Source organism: Cynocephalus volans, chromosome 7 (assembly GCF_027409185.1).
Source record: "Cynocephalus volans isolate mCynVol1 chromosome 7, mCynVol1.pri, whole genome shotgun sequence".
NCBI lineage: Eukaryota > Metazoa > Chordata > Mammalia > Dermoptera > Cynocephalidae > Cynocephalus > Cynocephalus volans.
Genome location: NC_084466.1, coordinates 94519871 through 94537813, shown reverse-complemented (window position 1 = coordinate 94537813; position 17943 = coordinate 94519871). Strand labels below are relative to the sequence as shown.

The following is a 17943-nucleotide window of genomic DNA, read 5'->3' as shown; positions in this document are numbered from 1 at the left end:
GGCCAGTACAGCAATTTCACCGCAGTGGGAGGCAGACCAAGGAAGGAAGGGCACGAGGAGCTGGAGGTGGCGCCCCGCGGCTGGACAGAAAGAGACGGTCTTTCAGAAGCGCGTCCCGCACTAGCTCAGGGCAGACCGGGGCAACGCCCAACTAACTCCTTCCAGGCGCCCCCTACGTGCGACTGCTTCTGCCGGCTGCGGACACGCGTGCCCAGAGGGAGCCGGAGAGATGTACGTGACCCCAGCGGCGCGCGGCCGCGCCCGAGGCCCGCCCCGCCCGTGACGCTCCCGCGTGGGGCCTCCGCCCCATCCCCCGCCCGCGCGGGCCCAGCCGCGCAGACTGCGCCGTTCCCCGCCCCCTCGCCTGTGGGGCTGCCTCGGTCGCTGCCTGACCCGAGGTCCGGCGGCTTCTCCCTTCCCGACCCCCGTCGACGGACGGAGGCAGCCTACCCCGGAGGCGGGGGTGCCCTCGGGCCACGGGGCCGCTGCAGAGCAGGTTGGAGTGGGCAGCGGGCGGCGCTGCGGGGACAGGCGCGGCGGCCAGCCCGGGGGACAGCGGCGGGGTCCTGGCTGGGGGAGGACAGGGTAGCGGCGGGCGGAACGGTGTCTCCTTCAGTTCGCCCTCCAGCCGCGGCAGCCGCAGCCCGACCGCGAGCGAGCCGAGCGGCCTCAGCGGCGAGCGGAGCGGCGGCGGCCCTCCTCAGGAGACCACCAGGTACCGGGGCGCCCGCTTCACCCGGACTCGGGGTCTAGGCCGTGGCGGCCAAGCAGGAGGCCTGAGCCGGACTCGGGGTCGGCCCTGGCTCCCTAAGATGGCCGCGCCGCCCCTCGGCCCTCTCTGTCCGAGACCACCGTTTGGCCCTTTGGCCCGCCTCCGACCCCCGCTGACCGTACCTCTTGTCCCTTCCGCAGATCGCTTCTTCCCCCGGCCTCGCCATGGCGACCTACGAGCAGACCTGCGCGCGGCGTAAGTAGCGCAGGGACCTCTCGGGATGGGGCGGCCGTGTCTGGGGAGTCGAAGCCTGTGGACCAGAAAACCACGACTTGTCCCTCCCCATCTCTCCAAGGACTTGGAAATTCGGCCCCTTTCGGTGGCCACTCCACCGCCTGTGCGGAGGAGGGGATGGGCTGCTGCTGGCTTTCGGGTAGGGGGAGTAGACCCGGGGAGGTGGTCTGTGGCCGCATTCACTTTCGGCTTTTGGACGTGTCTTTTACGAACTCAAAAGCGAAAATGTATTAGTTGTTTGATTCCGTCTTTGGGGGATTGGATCAGTGACTTTTCTAGAGGAAGTAATCCCTCTTGTGAGAGCGCAAGGTCATTACATGTGCTCGTAAGGGCGTGGACGGGCTTTGTAGAATGAATGAACTGGTGTGACGAGCTCAGATTGCTTGCCCTTAAGCTGCACTGCATTGGCCGAGGACTTTAGAGTTATATTAATATGTGTAAAATGCCATTTGATATTTAGTTATGTAGACACTTTTTCTAAGTTCTAATATTTAAGTTCTCAGAGTTTTAAGTTCCTTCTCTTCCCACTCCAGAGTAAATCAGCCTATCCCAGTGAATTTTGGCGGACGTGTGTATATGTTTGTGTGTGTACACACACTCACACTTGATTCTTTGTACCTGATCAGCCCTACAAAGTGAGGCTATAGGCACTAAGTTTAGGACTAGAAAGTCTTTTTCTGTTTTGGAGGAAATATCCCAAGTTTGCATAACCATTAACTGTGATTATCCATTTTAGAAATAAGCCTTTGTTGGCGGTATCTCCTTCGTGGATCGTTATAGTTTTATTGTAGCTCCTGGTGGCATCAAAAACTTAACTTCGACAAGTTGGACTGCTTGAATTTAAAGATCAGCAGTGGGTCATAGTCTAGTTCTTGGACAGAAGGTGGGAGAACAAGAATATTAACACTGCAATGTTTCTTCCTGCCAGCAATGTGTATTCCTCCATCATATGCTGACCTTGGCAAAGCTGCCAGAGATATTTTCAACAAAGGATTTGGTAAGAGCTTTTTTTTAAAAAAAAAACAAACTTTTACATCAAAAGTGAAAATGTGTTTGGATTGTTTAGGGAAATAAAATTAATCATTTCTTCAAGTTGTAAACATCTTGCTGTATTCTTCTATTAGATGTATTTTAGATTAAACGTCTATTAAAATAGTTCTCTTATAAACCATACCACCACAATTTCCCACAATTTTTTCAATCTATAGTTCAAAGATTTTACCCTTTAAGAAAAAGCAGCTTGTGTTTTCATTTCCTTCAGTTAAAGCTTAGGCATTCCTTGACTAGAGTTGTGATGTATTACTGTTTTGCATTTGGTATTAACCTTTCAAAGGGTTATGGGGTTTTTCAAGTTAATTTGGGTTTTCTTCTTGAAGATTTTGTCCACACTCCCTCCTCCCCTTTAGATTATTGGAGATATCCCTTTAGTATAAATGTCCTGAATGTCTGTATTATGATAAGCTATTGTCTATTCTGAGACTTAAGTTGAATGATTATTTAATGTGATATTTAGGTTTAAGAATGGTTTGAAAACAGTTTGTGTGTGTGTGCCAACTATATACACCAAAACACTAGACAAAGCAGCATGGAGATTTTGTGTCCTTTAGAAGGCAGTTTACGTAGAACTTGTTTTTTAAATTTTCATTTGAGTATTGTGTATCAACACAATTTTATCCCCCTCTGAATATGTGGAATCCTTTATTTTATTTTATTTTTTAAAGTATAGTCAACAATTCGTATGCATCTTCTTAACAAATCATTTTGTTATCTTTTTCTCTCTACTTGTTGAAGGTTTTGGATTGGTGAAACTGGATGTGAAAACAAAGTCATGCAGTGGCGTGGTGAGTGTTATCTATCTAATAAATTCTGATGAATCTTTACAGTTTCTCAACCCATAAAATAGTCAACTGAAAGATGTCTACCTGTTTTATCTTAAAGAAGAGATAGAAGTTAATTTTGTTTTAAGCAATTTGATGTAATCTGATTTATTTTGGCTTTGGTTACAATTTCTGATTTTCATGTGGTCTTTTATCATATTACTGTGTATGGACAAAGAAAGACACAGGTCATGTGGGACTCTGTTTACTCAGTAAGATTACAACCTTGAAGGCAAGGAACCCATCAGACTTACTTGTAACCCTTTTGCTACTGCCTATCAAAAGTTCTGGGCATAAAAAGATTCAATAACTTACTAATTTGAGTGCTTTAATAATTTATATAATGGCCATATTCTAGCAGTTCTCTGTGGAGAGTTCCACATGTATTTTGTGAATTTAGGGAGTCATGATTTGAATATTTTTAATAGGTAAATATTTTGGTATTGGGGTGTCTTGATTATTCCTAATGAACTCCTACAAAGGGGATAAAGTAAAATTTAATTTTGTGTGATTTTTTTCTTACTCTTAAGAACTTTTGAGATTGTTTTTGGGGTGAGTATAGTGTGTGCATATTAGAATACTAGTGGTTATTTTGATTAATTCTAGCATATAATTGGTGTTTATTAAAATTAACCATGTTTCTTAGTGCCTAGACTTGTGGAGTTTCTGAGATTTTATGTTGGTCCCATATCTGTCCTTTGGTTTCTTTGGTCTGAAAGGAAGCCTGGGTATGCAGTTATGGTTGAGTGACTAACTTGGTCAAGTTAACAGGTTACTGAAGGGTGATTTGGTGTTTGTTTTTTGTGTTCCCACTCTTAATCTACTGAGGCTCCTTAAACACTTGCTTTGTATTCATTGAAACACAAAAGGCTTAAAAAATGAAGGACAGGACTCAATCTTTATGTTTAAAAAGCTTACTTTCTAGTTGGAGAGACAAAATAAAGTTTAAACTTGGAATCATCTGAGAATTATATCAAGTATGAAATTGATAAGCCAAAATCTTGGTTGGAAAGGAAAGGCTTATTGTGGATAGAGTTAGGGAAAGTCTTATGGAAGTAGGTTTAAGATTGTGAAGGATGTATAGGAACTGGATTAGATGTACTCATACAGTAGTATGCTTTTGTTTATATTTAATGTATATAATTCTGCAATCATGGAACTGATCCTGTAATGTGTACCTGGCCCCAGATAAGTTCCATTAACATCTGTTTCTATTTTCTCACCTGTACTGCAGAGATTTTCAGGCCACCAGAATGTAGAAGCCAGAATGTTTGGTGATGGAGTGAAGGGTATAAGCCTCTATCAGTGGTATCATCTGGCCCATTTGTGGACCCACAGAGTCATGCTGGCTTTGTGTCTTGAGGATTCCTTGGCATGTATATAGGCAGGCTTTTCATGGGCTGATAGATGGCAGTGGGTGGGGCCTCATCATTAATCATTGTCACTATGTATTAAAAATACCTACTCATACACATTCGCCATTCAAACTAAATGCTAGAAGAATGTGCTTCGTATATATTGTTTTAATAATACTTTCCTTTTGTGTAGAGCACATGAAAATGTGCAAAGCTTTCAGTATTAGACCAATTTAATCCTCCAAGGGTAGGCTTTGTTATTACAATTGAGGAAACAGACTGAAAAAGGTAAGTGTCTTTCTTAGTGTTCTAATATAATTCAATTTGTTTTAGTATGGGTTTTGAGTGCCAGACTTTGACTTGAAATTTCTGTTAATGAAAGCATCTAATTTCAGGAGATTGTATATAAGACCTGAGGATTTGGATTTAATTGCAGAGCAATATTTACACAAATATTCTATTTTCTAAGTGAAGGATGACTGGCCTTTTCCCCTATTGATACAGTTTTTGACATTTCTTCACTCTGCAGGTATGACAATTTCTGGTCAAAGTCTCTATTATTTCAGACCAGCTATTTTCTTCAGACTTAGCTTTCCAGTGGCCAAAGTATAGAGCCATCACTGGTAGACAAACTGTGAATCAACCCTCAGAGGGCATTTTAATATTTGATCTTGGAAGATTTAATTGCCTGTCTATATACTGAGCTCTTTAAGATTATTAGATTTTTGGATTATCTGTAGCGAATTTTAAATTTCAGATAAGCTCTCCTCATTATTCTTTCCTTTTTGGTTGGTGTGTAATTAGTGATTGGCAAGTTGTTTATATTTGTTACAAACATAAAATTATATAATGCACTTCAAATTGATCTCTGTATTAGATTATTTTTTCTGCTGATCTCTGTTATACATAATGTAGTTTATATTATGTATGATATAAACCACTCAGTAAGTTTCTTGTAAATCCCTTCCCCAACTTTTTTTGAGAAATGAGAATGTGAAATATGGTTGGAAAAGCATGAAACCTGGTGACGACTCTTTGTCTCAGAAAAACAGAATATTGGATTATTAAAGAATTAAATTTTTTTTTTCCTTAATAGTATTCTTCATAACTAATTTTAAAAAAATCTCTTGTTCATGGATGGACTGCTCCTCTGGGGTATTTTCCCTTTAAGAATTTCAGGAAACATTTCCTAATAGTCTCTGTTGTTGTGAACTCTGATTATAATGATGAGTGTTTTTAATGATTAGTGATTTTAATGATTTTAATCTGTGACGAACATATTTAGTGTTTTATTCAATATCAGGTAGATTGCATGTAGTGCGAAAACATCTATTTTTCCCCATTGATTTTTGAATCTGAAATAACATTACCTTAGCAGAAGTTTCCTTAAAAGGTGTACAGTTTGTTATTCACTTGAGAATTAGCTACAGGCTAACTTGCGATTGATTGGTTGAACATGTCAGCTGTAAGTAAGGTGGCAGTCGGCTACTTAAAGGCTGATTTGTCACTCTTGTAGAAGCTTAGAGAGTAGCACAGTGCACAGGGTTATGAGAGTTCAGGAAGCTAGAAAAAGGAGGATTAGTGACATTACCAATGTTTCAGTAGGTGTTTTTGTTTGTGTAAGTTAGGCAGTGGATTCTTGTAGGCTTACTAGCAGGTTCATGAAGTTATTTATTGTCTTGTTAGGAATTCTCAACATCTGGTTCATCTAATACAGACACTGGTAAAGTTACTGGGACCTTGGAGACCAAATATAAATGGTGTGAGTATGGTCTGACTTTCACAGAAAAATGGAACACTGATAACACTCTGGGAACAGAAATTGCAATTGAAGACCAGGTAACATTTTGAAAATATGCTTCAGTATTAGTTTTTAGTTTTGTATTTCAAAAATGAAATAAAGCTAAAAAAATAATTTTTTTTTTCTTTCAAAATAGATTTGTCAAGGTTTGAAACTGACATTTGATACTACCTTCTCACCAAACACAGGGTAAGCATGGACACTTTTAACAGTATTAAATTTAAAAGCAGTCTTGTGTATTTAGGAAAGATGCACATTTACTGTTTGATAGCTTACTAAGCAGCCTTGTGTTTTTGCTTTTGGAACACTGGTTGCTATCATTGACTTGCCTTCAAAAATTTGCCTCTTCATTCTGGCACTAACTTGGGTAATTAACGTGTTTTGTGACTGATTGCCAGTTCTGCAAAGCAGTCTTCCTGTGATGGAGGCAGTCTAGTTACCCCTTGTGCCCTTGTCTTTAGTTCATTGAGCCATTTTTTAACCCTGTAATTGTGTTGCTGCTTCTTTTACTTCTTGGTCATACTGCAGTTCATTGAAGTCTGTTTTGTGCCTTCTATGCAGAAGTTATGTATATAAATCTGTCCCACTGGCATCAGTTTTAAGTCAGTTTGTTCTTTTTCCAGAAAGAAAAGTGGTAAAATCAAGTCCTCTTACAAGAGGGAGTGTATAAACCTTGGTTGTGATGTTGACTTTGATTTTGCTGGACCTGCAATCCATGGTTCAGCTGTCTTTGGTTATGAGGGCTGGCTTGCTGGTTACCAGATGACCTTTGACAGTGCCAAATCAAAGCTGACAAGGAATAACTTTGCAGTGGGCTACAGGACTGGGGACTTCCAGCTACACACTAATGTGTAAGTATTTCTTTTGTAAGATATTGTGATGAAGGCTCTCAGAGAAAGGTGTTTGGTGTCTCGTGTCATCTCTAATTAGTACAACCCAAAGGGTTTTTCTTAACGTAAAAAAGAAGTCATTCTTGGGCATTTTTAGGGTGCCCCTTGAAAGCATAAAGTAAAAAATGTTAGTCTGACTTTAGGTGTTGAGAGAGTAAGTGTTCATTTCATATGAGGATTCATGTGCTTTTGTTTTTTTGGAAGAGGCTTTAGACATTGGCAGACTCCTATCAGTGCATTCATTTGACTTAATCACCTTGGATGTGTGGGTTGCTGATTTGATAGAATTTGCCTAAAATGTATGGTTTTTACCTAACCCAAATAAGATAGATATATAGAAAGAACTTAAATTTCTTTTTTCCGTTATAAAAACAACACATTAGTAAATAACAGAGAAACACAGAAAAGAAAACCAACTTTCCCATAGTCCTACCAACTAGATGTATAATCTTTGTTAATGTTTTGGTGTCTCACCTTTTATATATGTGTGTGTGTATATATAAAATACATACCCCAAAGGCTGTTTTATAACCTTTCCCCCTATTTCATGCATTTTGATAATTTTCCTTTATCATTATGTATTTTACAACATGATTGTTGTAAAGTTAGTGTTGGTGTGGTAATTCCACCAGATAGATGAGCCGTATTTATTTTACTAATCCCTGTATTGGATACAGTCTGAGAAAAGACCTTCTAAAACTTTCAAGTTTTCAGTGGAACACTAGAGACCCATGTGAGCAATGGCTTATTTAAATGTAATGCTACGATATCAGCCTATGCCTTAGACGTTGTGACATTGTCTATTCCAGATTTACTAATTTAAAGTATCTTACAGCAATGATGGGACAGAATTTGGAGGATCAATTTATCAGAAAGTATGTGAAGATCTTGACACTTCAGTAAACCTTGCTTGGACATCAGGTACCAACTGTACTCGTTTTGGGATTGCAGCTAAATATCAGTTGGATCCCACTGCTTCCATTTCTGTGAGTATTTCTGTGGGCTTAGAATGGGGTTTTTGGAATTAAGTCAGGCACAGAAGGAGGAATACTACACGTTCTCACTTATTTGTGGGAGCTAAAAATAAATAAATACACAAACAAACCGGGGGGTGGAACAGGGAAGAAGACACAACAATCGCAATTCCTTGAACTTGTTAAGACAAGTGAGCAGATAAGATGTTGATGGGTGGGAGGGGGAAGGGAGGAATGGGTAAAGGGACACGAAAATCAACTACATTGTATATTTGATCAAATTTTTTAAAAATGGGGTTTTTGGTTTTGGGAATTAATCTTTGGGTATATTGAATTGTGTTGAAAATTTGAAATGTGATTCACACAATCCACAATTTTGGGGTTAGAATTTGGAATGCTACTTTTCCTAGTGAGACAGTGTAAGAGGTTTGATTTCCAGGCCAGGCTGAGTTTGTTTAACCATAAAAGCTACTGAATTAGTATTGGTAACGCTGAGCCCCAAGCTTGTCTAAGCCCAAGGATAGCCAATGTTTTAGGCCCTGGGTAGTTCTTACCTGTGTTGGGAAATAATAGTACTTTAATTCTTAATTTGATTTTGTCTTTTATGTTTTACAAAATATCTTCAGATTTAATCTGAGGTCATTGGTACATGTGCCATTTTGCAGGTAAAGAAACTGAAGCTTGGTGAGGGAAAGGAGCTATACCACTGCTAGGGTTAGTTAGGACTGGACCGCATGTTTTTTTATTTCGGTTTTGTCTGGTGTGAGTAGTGTATCCCGTTTTGCCCGGGACTGTCCCCTAAAAGTGCTGAATCCTGAGGACTCCCTCTCCCCACTTCCAATCCCAAGCAGATTGGGGTGGTCTGCCATCTTAGTCCTGTTCTTAGGCTGTTTCTTTTCTGTTTTTTTTTTTTTTTTTTTTTTTGGTGACTGGCCAGTGTATGGGGATCTGAACCCTTCTGTCTTTAGGTTCTTTCTGCTGTTTATTCCTTCAGTCATAGTGGGTTGAGGTAGGAAGAAGTGCAGTGTGAATGAAGGTGAAGAGGGGCTGGCTTCAATTTCAGGCAGATCAGCAGCTGTTCCTGTGTGTCAGTTGCTTATAGGTCAGGAACTGCCTGGACTGTATGTACCAGGAAGGAAAGAAAGTTAAACCATGCATGAGAGTTATTTCTGTTACATAAAGTGTTCTTCATTCCTGAGGACATTATGTTTTGATAATTTAGGCAGTTTAGTTTTAGCCCTTTTCTTGTTTTATCTTAGCACAGTTGTAATCAAAGAGAACCAGAAGCACCCTGAATGCTTTTTCCCTTTGGCAGGGCAGTGATTCATTAGTTTTTCCCTTCTGTTTCTAACTGTACTATAACAATAAAAACCTCAGGATTCACCAGCGCACTGTTCTTTGGTAGTTGCATTACTGTTCTCTTCAAATGTGTATCTGTGGTACCATCACAGATACAATGTCTGTGGAAGAAGCATCTTTCAGCTACTAGCAGTTCATAGTCTAAAATGGGAAGGCAGCTTGGGATCTGTGTGCCATTGAGTGACTCCTGAGAATTGGTTAGAGGCAATCTAGCATTTTCCACCTAAGTGCTGCCATTGCCTCAATCCAGTAGAACCTGGAAGCATTGCTTAGTGCTCCTTGTGGTATTGTGAAATACATCTTAAAGTTCTTAGAATCTCCAAAATGAGGTGTCTTTTTGTATACTAATGAATTGACTGATGGCTGGTGCCCCTAAGTATCTTCAGGGTGGGGTTTGGTCACTGTAAAGGCAGGATTAAAGGGTTGGGACTTTCATCTTCACCCCCAACCTCTGGGGAGGAGTGAGGGGCTGCAGGTTAAGTTGATTACCCATGGCCCGTGGTTTAATCAATCATTATTAAACTTATGTAATGAAGCCTCATAAATACTCTAAAGAACAGGGTTCGAAGAGCTTCCGGACAACTGAACACATGGAGGTCTCTGGAGGGCAGTGCACCAGGGGAGGGCACGGCAGCCAGTCCCCTTCTGCCATTCCTCACCCTGTGTATATCTTCATGTGTATCCTTTGCAATATCCTTCACAATAAATCAAAGTAAGTGAAGTGTTTCCCTGAGTTCTGTGAGCCACTCTAGCAAACTAATTGAACCTGAGGAAGGGGTAGTGGGAACCACAGGAACCCTGATTTGTATTTGGTCGGTCAGAAGCACCGGTAAAATGACCAGGGCTTTTGATTGGCATTGGAAGTGTGGGTCAGAGTTGTGGGATTGAGCCCTTAAACTGTGGCATCTGGCTGTATCTCCAGGTAGATAGTGTCGGAATTGAATTACAGGACACCCAGCTGGTGTCCGCTGCTGAGCTGATTGCTTGCTTGGTTTGTGGGGAAATTCCTACACATTTGGCCACAGTTATGAGAGTATAGTAGGAGAAACGGAGCTTGTTTTTTTCCTATATCCTCTCAGAATTGGTGTCAGAATCAGGATTTCTAGAATGGCCCTGGCTCACAGGAAATGTGTGGTTTGGGAAGAAAAAGGATAAAAGGGTGGGAGGTGAAGAACTTCTGATTCTTGGGTGGCCACGTGGTCACCCTTGGTAATGAGCAGCAGCTATGCTGCAATCAGTTACTAAACGTAAACGTTACCAGTGGAATTTAGAGGTAGATCCACCTCTCAGGGAGTTGGTTCACTGGATGTGTAAAGAAATACCAAGTAATAAGAAAAAAGCAAAATATATAATCCCTTGGTTATTGTTACCTGTGATAGATAAAATGGAAGTAAAACAATGCTGTGTTGGACTTTGATGCTAGACCAAGCTCACATTTCTGTCAGTCTGAGCTTTGCTCTCCAGCCTCCAAGCCGCCCCCAAGGGAAAAATTATGCTGGGACAACACAAAAAGTACCTCTAAGACCTGTGGTTACCAAGAGGGGTATCAATGTCTGGGAAGGGCAAAACCAAGAAACTATAGTGTGAAAATTGTTTGCTTTTGTAGATTGGTATCATCAGCTTCCTGAGGAGCCTTTACTAAAATGGATCCTGAGAGTAACTAATTTGGGAGCAGTATCTTTGGTTCTAAACGCTGCAGAGTAGAAGAGTTTGTTTTGGGTTATGCAAGACACACAGCTCACTATAGAACAATCACAGATGGCTCTACATGATCCAGACACACTGGAAGTTATTTCTGAGGGAATGGCCAGCCTGGTGGACTGGATAAAAGCCACTGTATAGTGTTTATCCAGAGTAGGGAACTGCCCAACTCTGCCTGTAAATGCAAAGTGGAAAACCCCAGATGGAGCAGCTGTGATATGCTTCCTATGCAAGCCTTGTGGGACTGGCGTTATGGTGACTGGATATTCACCTGCTGCTGTGTATGACTGTTGCCTAGGTCATGGAAAATGCTGTGGTTAAGGACGCCCCTTTAACGTGGATACACTATATGACCTTAATGCTGCAAAACCAAAAGATGTTCAAGAATAGTTCAAATTTGTTGTCTCTCCTTCCCTTCATGGGTCTTACAGATGCTAATAAAAACTTTAGGTTAATTAAGAGAATGGTGAAAGGCAGAGGGGAGAGTCAAAGGATTTATCCCAGGAAGATAGAAATCTTTAAAGGTTATTAAGAAATAAGGTGAATAAAGAAAACAGTGATAGGAGTGAAACTGAGAGGAAAAAGAAAAGGGAAAGTCATGAGACTCATCCCAGAAGGGTAGGAATCTTTAGATGGTTAAGAAATAGGACGAATAAAATGGAAATTGATGGGGTTAAAACAAAGGTATTAATACATACTGTGGAAAGCTGGGTGGACAAAAGGGAGTTTCTGCTGGTCTCCCAACATTAAGGGGCTCCAAACAGGTTTGCTGTGTTTACCCGTTTGGAGTGAAAGTGAAAGTCAGAAGACTGAGTTTACCCGTTTGGAGTGAAAGTGAAAGTCAGAAGACTGAGATTACAATGGGAGATCTGATCTGAAAGTGCCTGGGGCAATAGGCAGACTAATCAGGATAAAAATGGACAAATAGGCAAGGGTAGGTTCTGGTGGGAAAGCAAATTACCTCTGTAGTTCTTACTGATCTGTAATGAAACTGAATTGAACCGTGATCGTACTATGAAATGGTGTGATGCAGGTGATGTTAGTAAGATTTAACCCCATCATGTAAATAACTCTTATGATAAACCCCCTTCAACCACGCCTGAGTTTGTTAATCAGGTGAGTTTTGGACTGTACCTAGTTAACCACCAGATGGGATGCTGGTTGCCTAGGGAACCAATCCTGTGCTCTGAGTTTTGGAACTCATAGCCCCACCCCCCACCTCCAGGGGCTGAAGGTTGAGCTGATCACCAATTGCCAATGATTTAATCAATCATGCAGAGAGGGTGACACACCCCAACTCCAGGGGAAGGAAGCTTCTGCGCTCTGGACCCTCTGTACCTCACCCTGTGTATCTCTTAGTCTGGCTGTTCATTTGTATTCTTTAAAATATGCTTTATAGTAAACTGGTAAAAGTAAGTAAGTGTTTCCCTGAATTCTGTGAGCTGCTCTAGCAAATAGATCGAACCCAAGGAAGAGGTTGTGGGAACCTGATTTATAGTCGGTTGGTCAGAAGCACAGGTAAAACAACTTGGAGCTTGTGATTGGCATTGGAAGTTGGGGGCAGTCTTGTGGGACCGAGCCCTCAACTTGTGGGAATCTGACTTTATCTCCAGGTAGATAGTGTTGGAATTGTATTCAATTATAGGATACCCAGCTGGTGTCTCCTGCAGATTTGCTTGCTTGATGTGTGGAAAAAAAACCCACACGTTGTGTTGTGAGAATATAGTGGGAGAAACTGAGTGTGTTTTTTTCTACTCATTCCTATCACAGTTTCATGGTTGACTCCTACTGTTAGATAATAGGAACTTGTATTCAACTGTCTGAGGCTCTTAAGTTGTTGGGCAAAAAGATGGTCATCAGTCATCATTTCTTCCTTAGACATTGATCATTGTGGCTCATGAGGACTTGGCTGTAGTACCAAGTAAATACCAGTGCTGTGTATGTGCCTTTTTTGCCTGTACAGTTTCTTCATTTCTTTCTCGGGATCGGGCTGTTTTGATGTTACACATTACATGAATGTAAACATTAAATCATTTCCAAATCTGTTTTGCTGAGAGAGGCTGTTTGTTACCTTTATACCATAGCCCTGAGAATGCTTAAGAGAAATTGCCTGGCTAGGCAACCCACGCCCTGGAGATTGGGCAAGGTGTCCTCATTTATAGCCATAGGCACCTAATGTGGCTTAATATCATTGTTAGTGGTGGTAGAGAATGGAGCTAGAAGGAGCTTTTTTTTTTTTTTTTTTTTTTGGTGGCTGGCTGGTATGGGTATCTGGACCTATGACCTTGGGCTGCACTCTAACCAACTGAGCTAACTGGCCAGCCCTTAGAAGGAGCTTCTTACCATGTGTTGCTCTCCAGGTTTCTTTCAGCCCTTCATGGTCTATGACTAAATCCTAAAATGTTAGGATTGTGCAAGGAAGGCAGGGGTCTGGATTGGTAAATGATGTCCTGTTGGACCTCCTCTCAAGCACAGTCTCCTTATACATAGCCAGAACCCAACGGCATTGATGAGAGGTGTGAGAATGTGAGGTAAAGGATTGTTATTTGATCTGATGCTTCAGAGGAAGTATTTGCCATTTGGAGTTTGTTTGTTTGTTTGTTTGTTTATTTATACATACATACCTACAGACATACCTACATACCTACATACATACCTACCAGTAAGGGGATCTTTACCCTTGACTTGGTGTTCTCAGCACCACGCTCAGCCAGTGAGCAAACTGGCCATCCCTATATAGGATCCGAACCCATGACCTTAGTGTTATCAGCACCACACTGGAGTTTTTTTAAACGTTCGTAGTTTTGATTCTTTAGGAAGAGGCCTGAAAGTAGTAGTGTGTGTATCTTAGTCATGAATTTAAATTTAACATCCTACACTTCAAGTTGGTGTGTGTCATCTCTAGTGAGCCTGGTGGACTTCATTAGCCACAGTTTGGCCTAGTTTTGTTGTGCTAGTCTAGACTCAGCAAGGATGATTTTTATGAGAGTGCTTAGATTCTTGTGCCTGTATGGACAATTTGGGGTCTGTGGACACATACCAATGGATAGCAAGAGTATTGTGCCCGACTGACAATTTGATTTTGAACTGAGGCATGCGGTTTTTGTTTGGCTTAATATTACGGTAATTAAGTTTTGTTATCTGATGTGAACAAAAATGCTGAATATGTCATAATTGCATGACAGGGAAAAACATGCTGGGGGTTTGTCTCTCCATTCAAAAATTTGTCTTACAGTTTTTGAATTTTATTTTAGGCAAAAGTCAACAACTCTAGTTTAATTGGAGTGGGCTACACTCAGACTCTGAGGCCTGGTAAGTATTCTTGATAAAGTAGGATTGTTTTTTGTTTTTTTTAAAAGGTAACCGGTAAGGGGATCTTAACCCTTGACTTGGTGTTGTCAGCACCACGCTCTCCCAAGTGAGCTCAACTGGCCATCCCTATATAGGGATCCGAACCCGTGGCCTTGGTGTTATCAGCACCACACTCTCCTAAGTGTGCCATGGGCTGGCCCCTAAAGGATTATTTTGATGGCATTTTAAAAATTTACCTTTTGCTACAATTTTTTCTTTTCTTTTCCTTTTTTTTTTTTTTTTGCTGGGCCGTTTGGAAGTTGCACCTATCATGACACTTCCCCAGATGCTTCTAAGAATAAGGACCTTCTCCTGTTCTCCTGCATAACCACAATACTGTCACACCTAATAAAGACAGCAGGGATTCCTTACTATTATTTAATACCCATTTCCTATTCGGTTTCTTCACTTGTATCTGAAATCTCTTGTAATTTTTATTTTGTTAGTCAAATTTCACTCATTGCTTTGGTGGTTCTGTCTCTATAGTCTTATTTACATCGTATTTTGAACCTTGCTGTGTTTTCTAGAGCAGCACTTCTCAAACTTCAGTGTACACATGAATCCTCTCAGGAGTCTTGTTAAAATGCAGATTCTGCACCTATAGGTCTGGAATGGCGGTTCTGTGTTTCTGAAGAACTCCCAGTGTAGCTGGTTCTTGGACCATTTGCTAGCCAAGGTTCTAAAGTACTGGGAACTTTTTTCCCCTCCAAATAGGGATTTTTGCCCTCAAACTTTTTTTTGACTATTTTGAAACTTAAAGCAAAAGGAAAAGAATGGTACAGTGAACATTCCTATAACCTTTCCCCACATTCACCGATTACTAACGTTTACCACATTCGTTTTCTCTGTCTGTACATATAACCCCTTGTTTATATATGCTTTTTAAGAATATGTTTTGCAGACATATAGACACATCAGCTCTAGTGTGCATATCCTAAGAGGAAGATATTTTTCTTCATAACCACAGTACCGTTGTCACATCTAAGAAAATTAACATTAATTTAATAATCCTAATATGTAGTCTAAATTCAGATTTTCCCACTTGTCCCCAAAGGTCTCTTTGTTGTAGTTCTTCCTTTCTAGCATCTAATCTTGATTGTTTTTCTAGTCTCTTTTAGTCTGGATAGTATATTGAACATTATCGTATATTCTAGAACACTTTGACTTATTATTTATTATTAATGTTTTTATGCTATGTGACTTGATACCTTACCTAGGACAGTGACTTTCCAGCCTAGTTCTTATGGTGGCTCAGATATGTCCAAGCTCCTTCTGGTGGCTGGCACTAGTAGGACAACTTGCAGGCGAAGAAGTGGGCTTGCGGGCGCTGGGCTGATCAGGCACATCATGGTCGTTTGCTTTTGTTTACAGGTGTGAAGCTTACGCTGTCTGCCCTGGTAGATGGGAAGAGCATTAATGCTGGAGGCCACAAACTTGGGCTTGCCCTGGAGTTGGAGGCTTAATCCAGCTGAAAGAAATCTCTGGGAATGGATATCAGATTTGGCCTTAATATATTTCCATTGTGACCAGCAGGCTTTTTTTCCCCCTCGAGAAGGTGATCAAAACAAAGGATGATCTAAACAAGAGCTGTATTTTAAATATTTAGACAGTTATTTGTTAGCTTGTTTCTAGTTGAATTGGTTATCTGTCTAGTTACCAATGCTGCAGTTGTGCAGTCACCTATACATTATTTAATGTATTTAACTGTTTAATGCGCTACCCACCGATAATGAAATAGACCTTTATGAAAACTGTGCAGTTGTGTGCATGTTTGTTTTTATGTTCCTTTTAACACTGAATATTGCCATTGAATGAGATGGATCAGTGGATGTTTTAAGATGAGGTTAGTTTTTGTTAAATTCAGCCATCCTTAGAATTACTTTTGGTATCCCAGAACATTATAAAATATGGATAAAACTAGTATACATAATTAATGGTTCCAAGTATTTGCAGAGTTAATAATTTGCCAGCTAGGGTCAGATCTCCCAGGTATCTAGCTAACTTTATTTTTCCGGTGAGCATTTTGCTCTTTACTTAAATGTGTGCCATGAAGTCCTCTGTGTCTCTAAAATAATTCCATGAGCTTTTAAAGACTACAATAAAATAAGAGGATACATGCTTTTACACTCTTCAGTTTGTAAGTTTGTGTAAATTGTGTCATTTTTAACCCCAGGAAGGGTTGGAGAGTAAGTGGTGAAGAAAGGAACATGAAGGGCTGGTGTGGAAAGTTATACATGCACACACCTCTGTGAGCTGTTGCTGCAGAAAATGAGTTAGGCCCTGTTTTGACAGGATGGGTCTAGGTGTAGGGAAGTGGAGGTGTCAACAGTGTCAGTAACCATAGGGACTGTGAGAGGGGAGTATATGGGCCCTAGTGAGAAGTCACTAGTCATTTCTTTCCAGGCAGACACTGAAAAGCTGGGCCTCAGTATGAGACCAGAGGCAGCCTCTTCAGGCTGTGTATTCATTGGCCTTCATCTGGGCATGACTGATAGACATTAATAGGTGACTCTGGTTGGAAAAGTATGAAAGAGTAAGTTTTCTGATGGGAAGACACAGTTTGAAGGATATGGCCAAAGGTTAGAGAAGGGGGGAGATTTGTTCAACAAATCTGTTATATTACACCTGAAGTATGAAGGGGTCTTCAAAAAGTTTGTGTAAATATTCACATTTTAATTCATTATTCCATAAGCTTTTTGAAGTACCCCTGTACAGTTTGAAGCTTGAGAGAGAACAGGTGAAAACAGAATCATTTGGGACTCATCACCCAAGAAATGATACATGCTAAAAAATTCCAGGTCAAGAATCTGCTGAGAGATTAGAACTCAAGCAGGCTCTCCACACAGAGTGACTGGGGGCATAAAGGACCCTTCTGGTCCTGCTGTGTTCTGAGGGACTGGCTGGAATGGCCCACATGAATCAGAAGATGGGTTCTCCAAAAGGCCCCCCCCAGACACACATGACAATGGCAGAAGGTTGGAATTTGAACCAAGTTGTTTGAGTCAGGACTTATTGCTAGGTAAGAAGACAAACTGATGGAGAGGTGCAAGCCAGTTGTGAAAGCAACTCTTGTCCTTGGGGTACATGTGAGAAGTGTGAAGTCGACCAGCAGACAACTGTCAAACTGCAAACCACTGGGGTGCTCACAGGGAGGAAGCCTGGTCTTGGGGCCTGCCGACCCTTGAGTTCCCCTGGGTGGCCTGCTACCCTTAGCTAACTAGTGGCCCCCCATGCTGTGGCTAGAGTTCACCGGGCGCAGTAATCTCTACTGAGGTGTGGCATGAGTGAGTTACCAGTTTTGTCAAGGATGTACTTAAATTGGACCTATTTACCCTTGTGCGTCCTAATGTTCTTTTATGAGTTAGAGATAAAAGGGTAGATTTACAGCCAGAGCCCAGAGGATTGTCAGGATTGTCAGGATTGTCCCAAACTCAAGGTATATCCCAGAAGCTGTGGGATTATGAAAGTCACTAGCTGTGGATTTGTGTCTCCTGTGGCCGCCTTCCAGCAGCCTCCAGGTGCACTTCTACCAACCAGGCAACACATCAGGTGTTGGCAAAGCCTACTGTATTCCAGTCTAGTGCCATTTAAGCCCAAGGCAGTTGTTAGTAGAAAACCTGATCATCTGT

At 41.3% G+C, this 17943-nt stretch overlaps 1 protein-coding gene across 1 annotated transcript; it reads left to right on the top strand.

The window, feature by feature from the left end:
- The first annotated feature begins 571 nt into the window (after positions 1–571).
- Positions 572–16440, top strand: VDAC2 (voltage dependent anion channel 2). The gene is made up of 10 exons (XM_063101904.1): positions 572–715; positions 913–967; positions 1935–2003; positions 2798–2847; positions 5925–6077; positions 6176–6228; positions 6663–6890; positions 7765–7915; positions 14218–14275; positions 15686–16440. The coding sequence occupies exons 2-10, from the start codon at positions 937–939 to the stop codon at positions 15775–15777; spliced, it is 885 nt and encodes a 294-aa protein (XP_062957974.1). The 5' UTR covers positions 572–715; positions 913–936; the 3' UTR covers positions 15778–16440.
- The last annotated feature ends 1503 nt before the right edge of the window (positions 16441–17943 follow it).

Bases quoted from the DNA above. Each gene is read 5' to 3' on its own strand.
- VDAC2 (XM_063101904.1), top strand. From the start codon at position 937: ATGGCGACCTACGAGCAGACCTGCGCGCGGC. The intron at 968-1,934 runs GTAAGTAGCGCA...TCTTCCTGCCAG, and splicing joins CGAGCAGACCTGCGCGCGGC to CAATGTGTATTCCTCCATCA. The intron at 2,848-5,924 runs GTGAGTGTTATC...TTGTCTTGTTAG, and splicing joins CAAAGTCATGCAGTGGCGTG to GAATTCTCAACATCTGGTTC.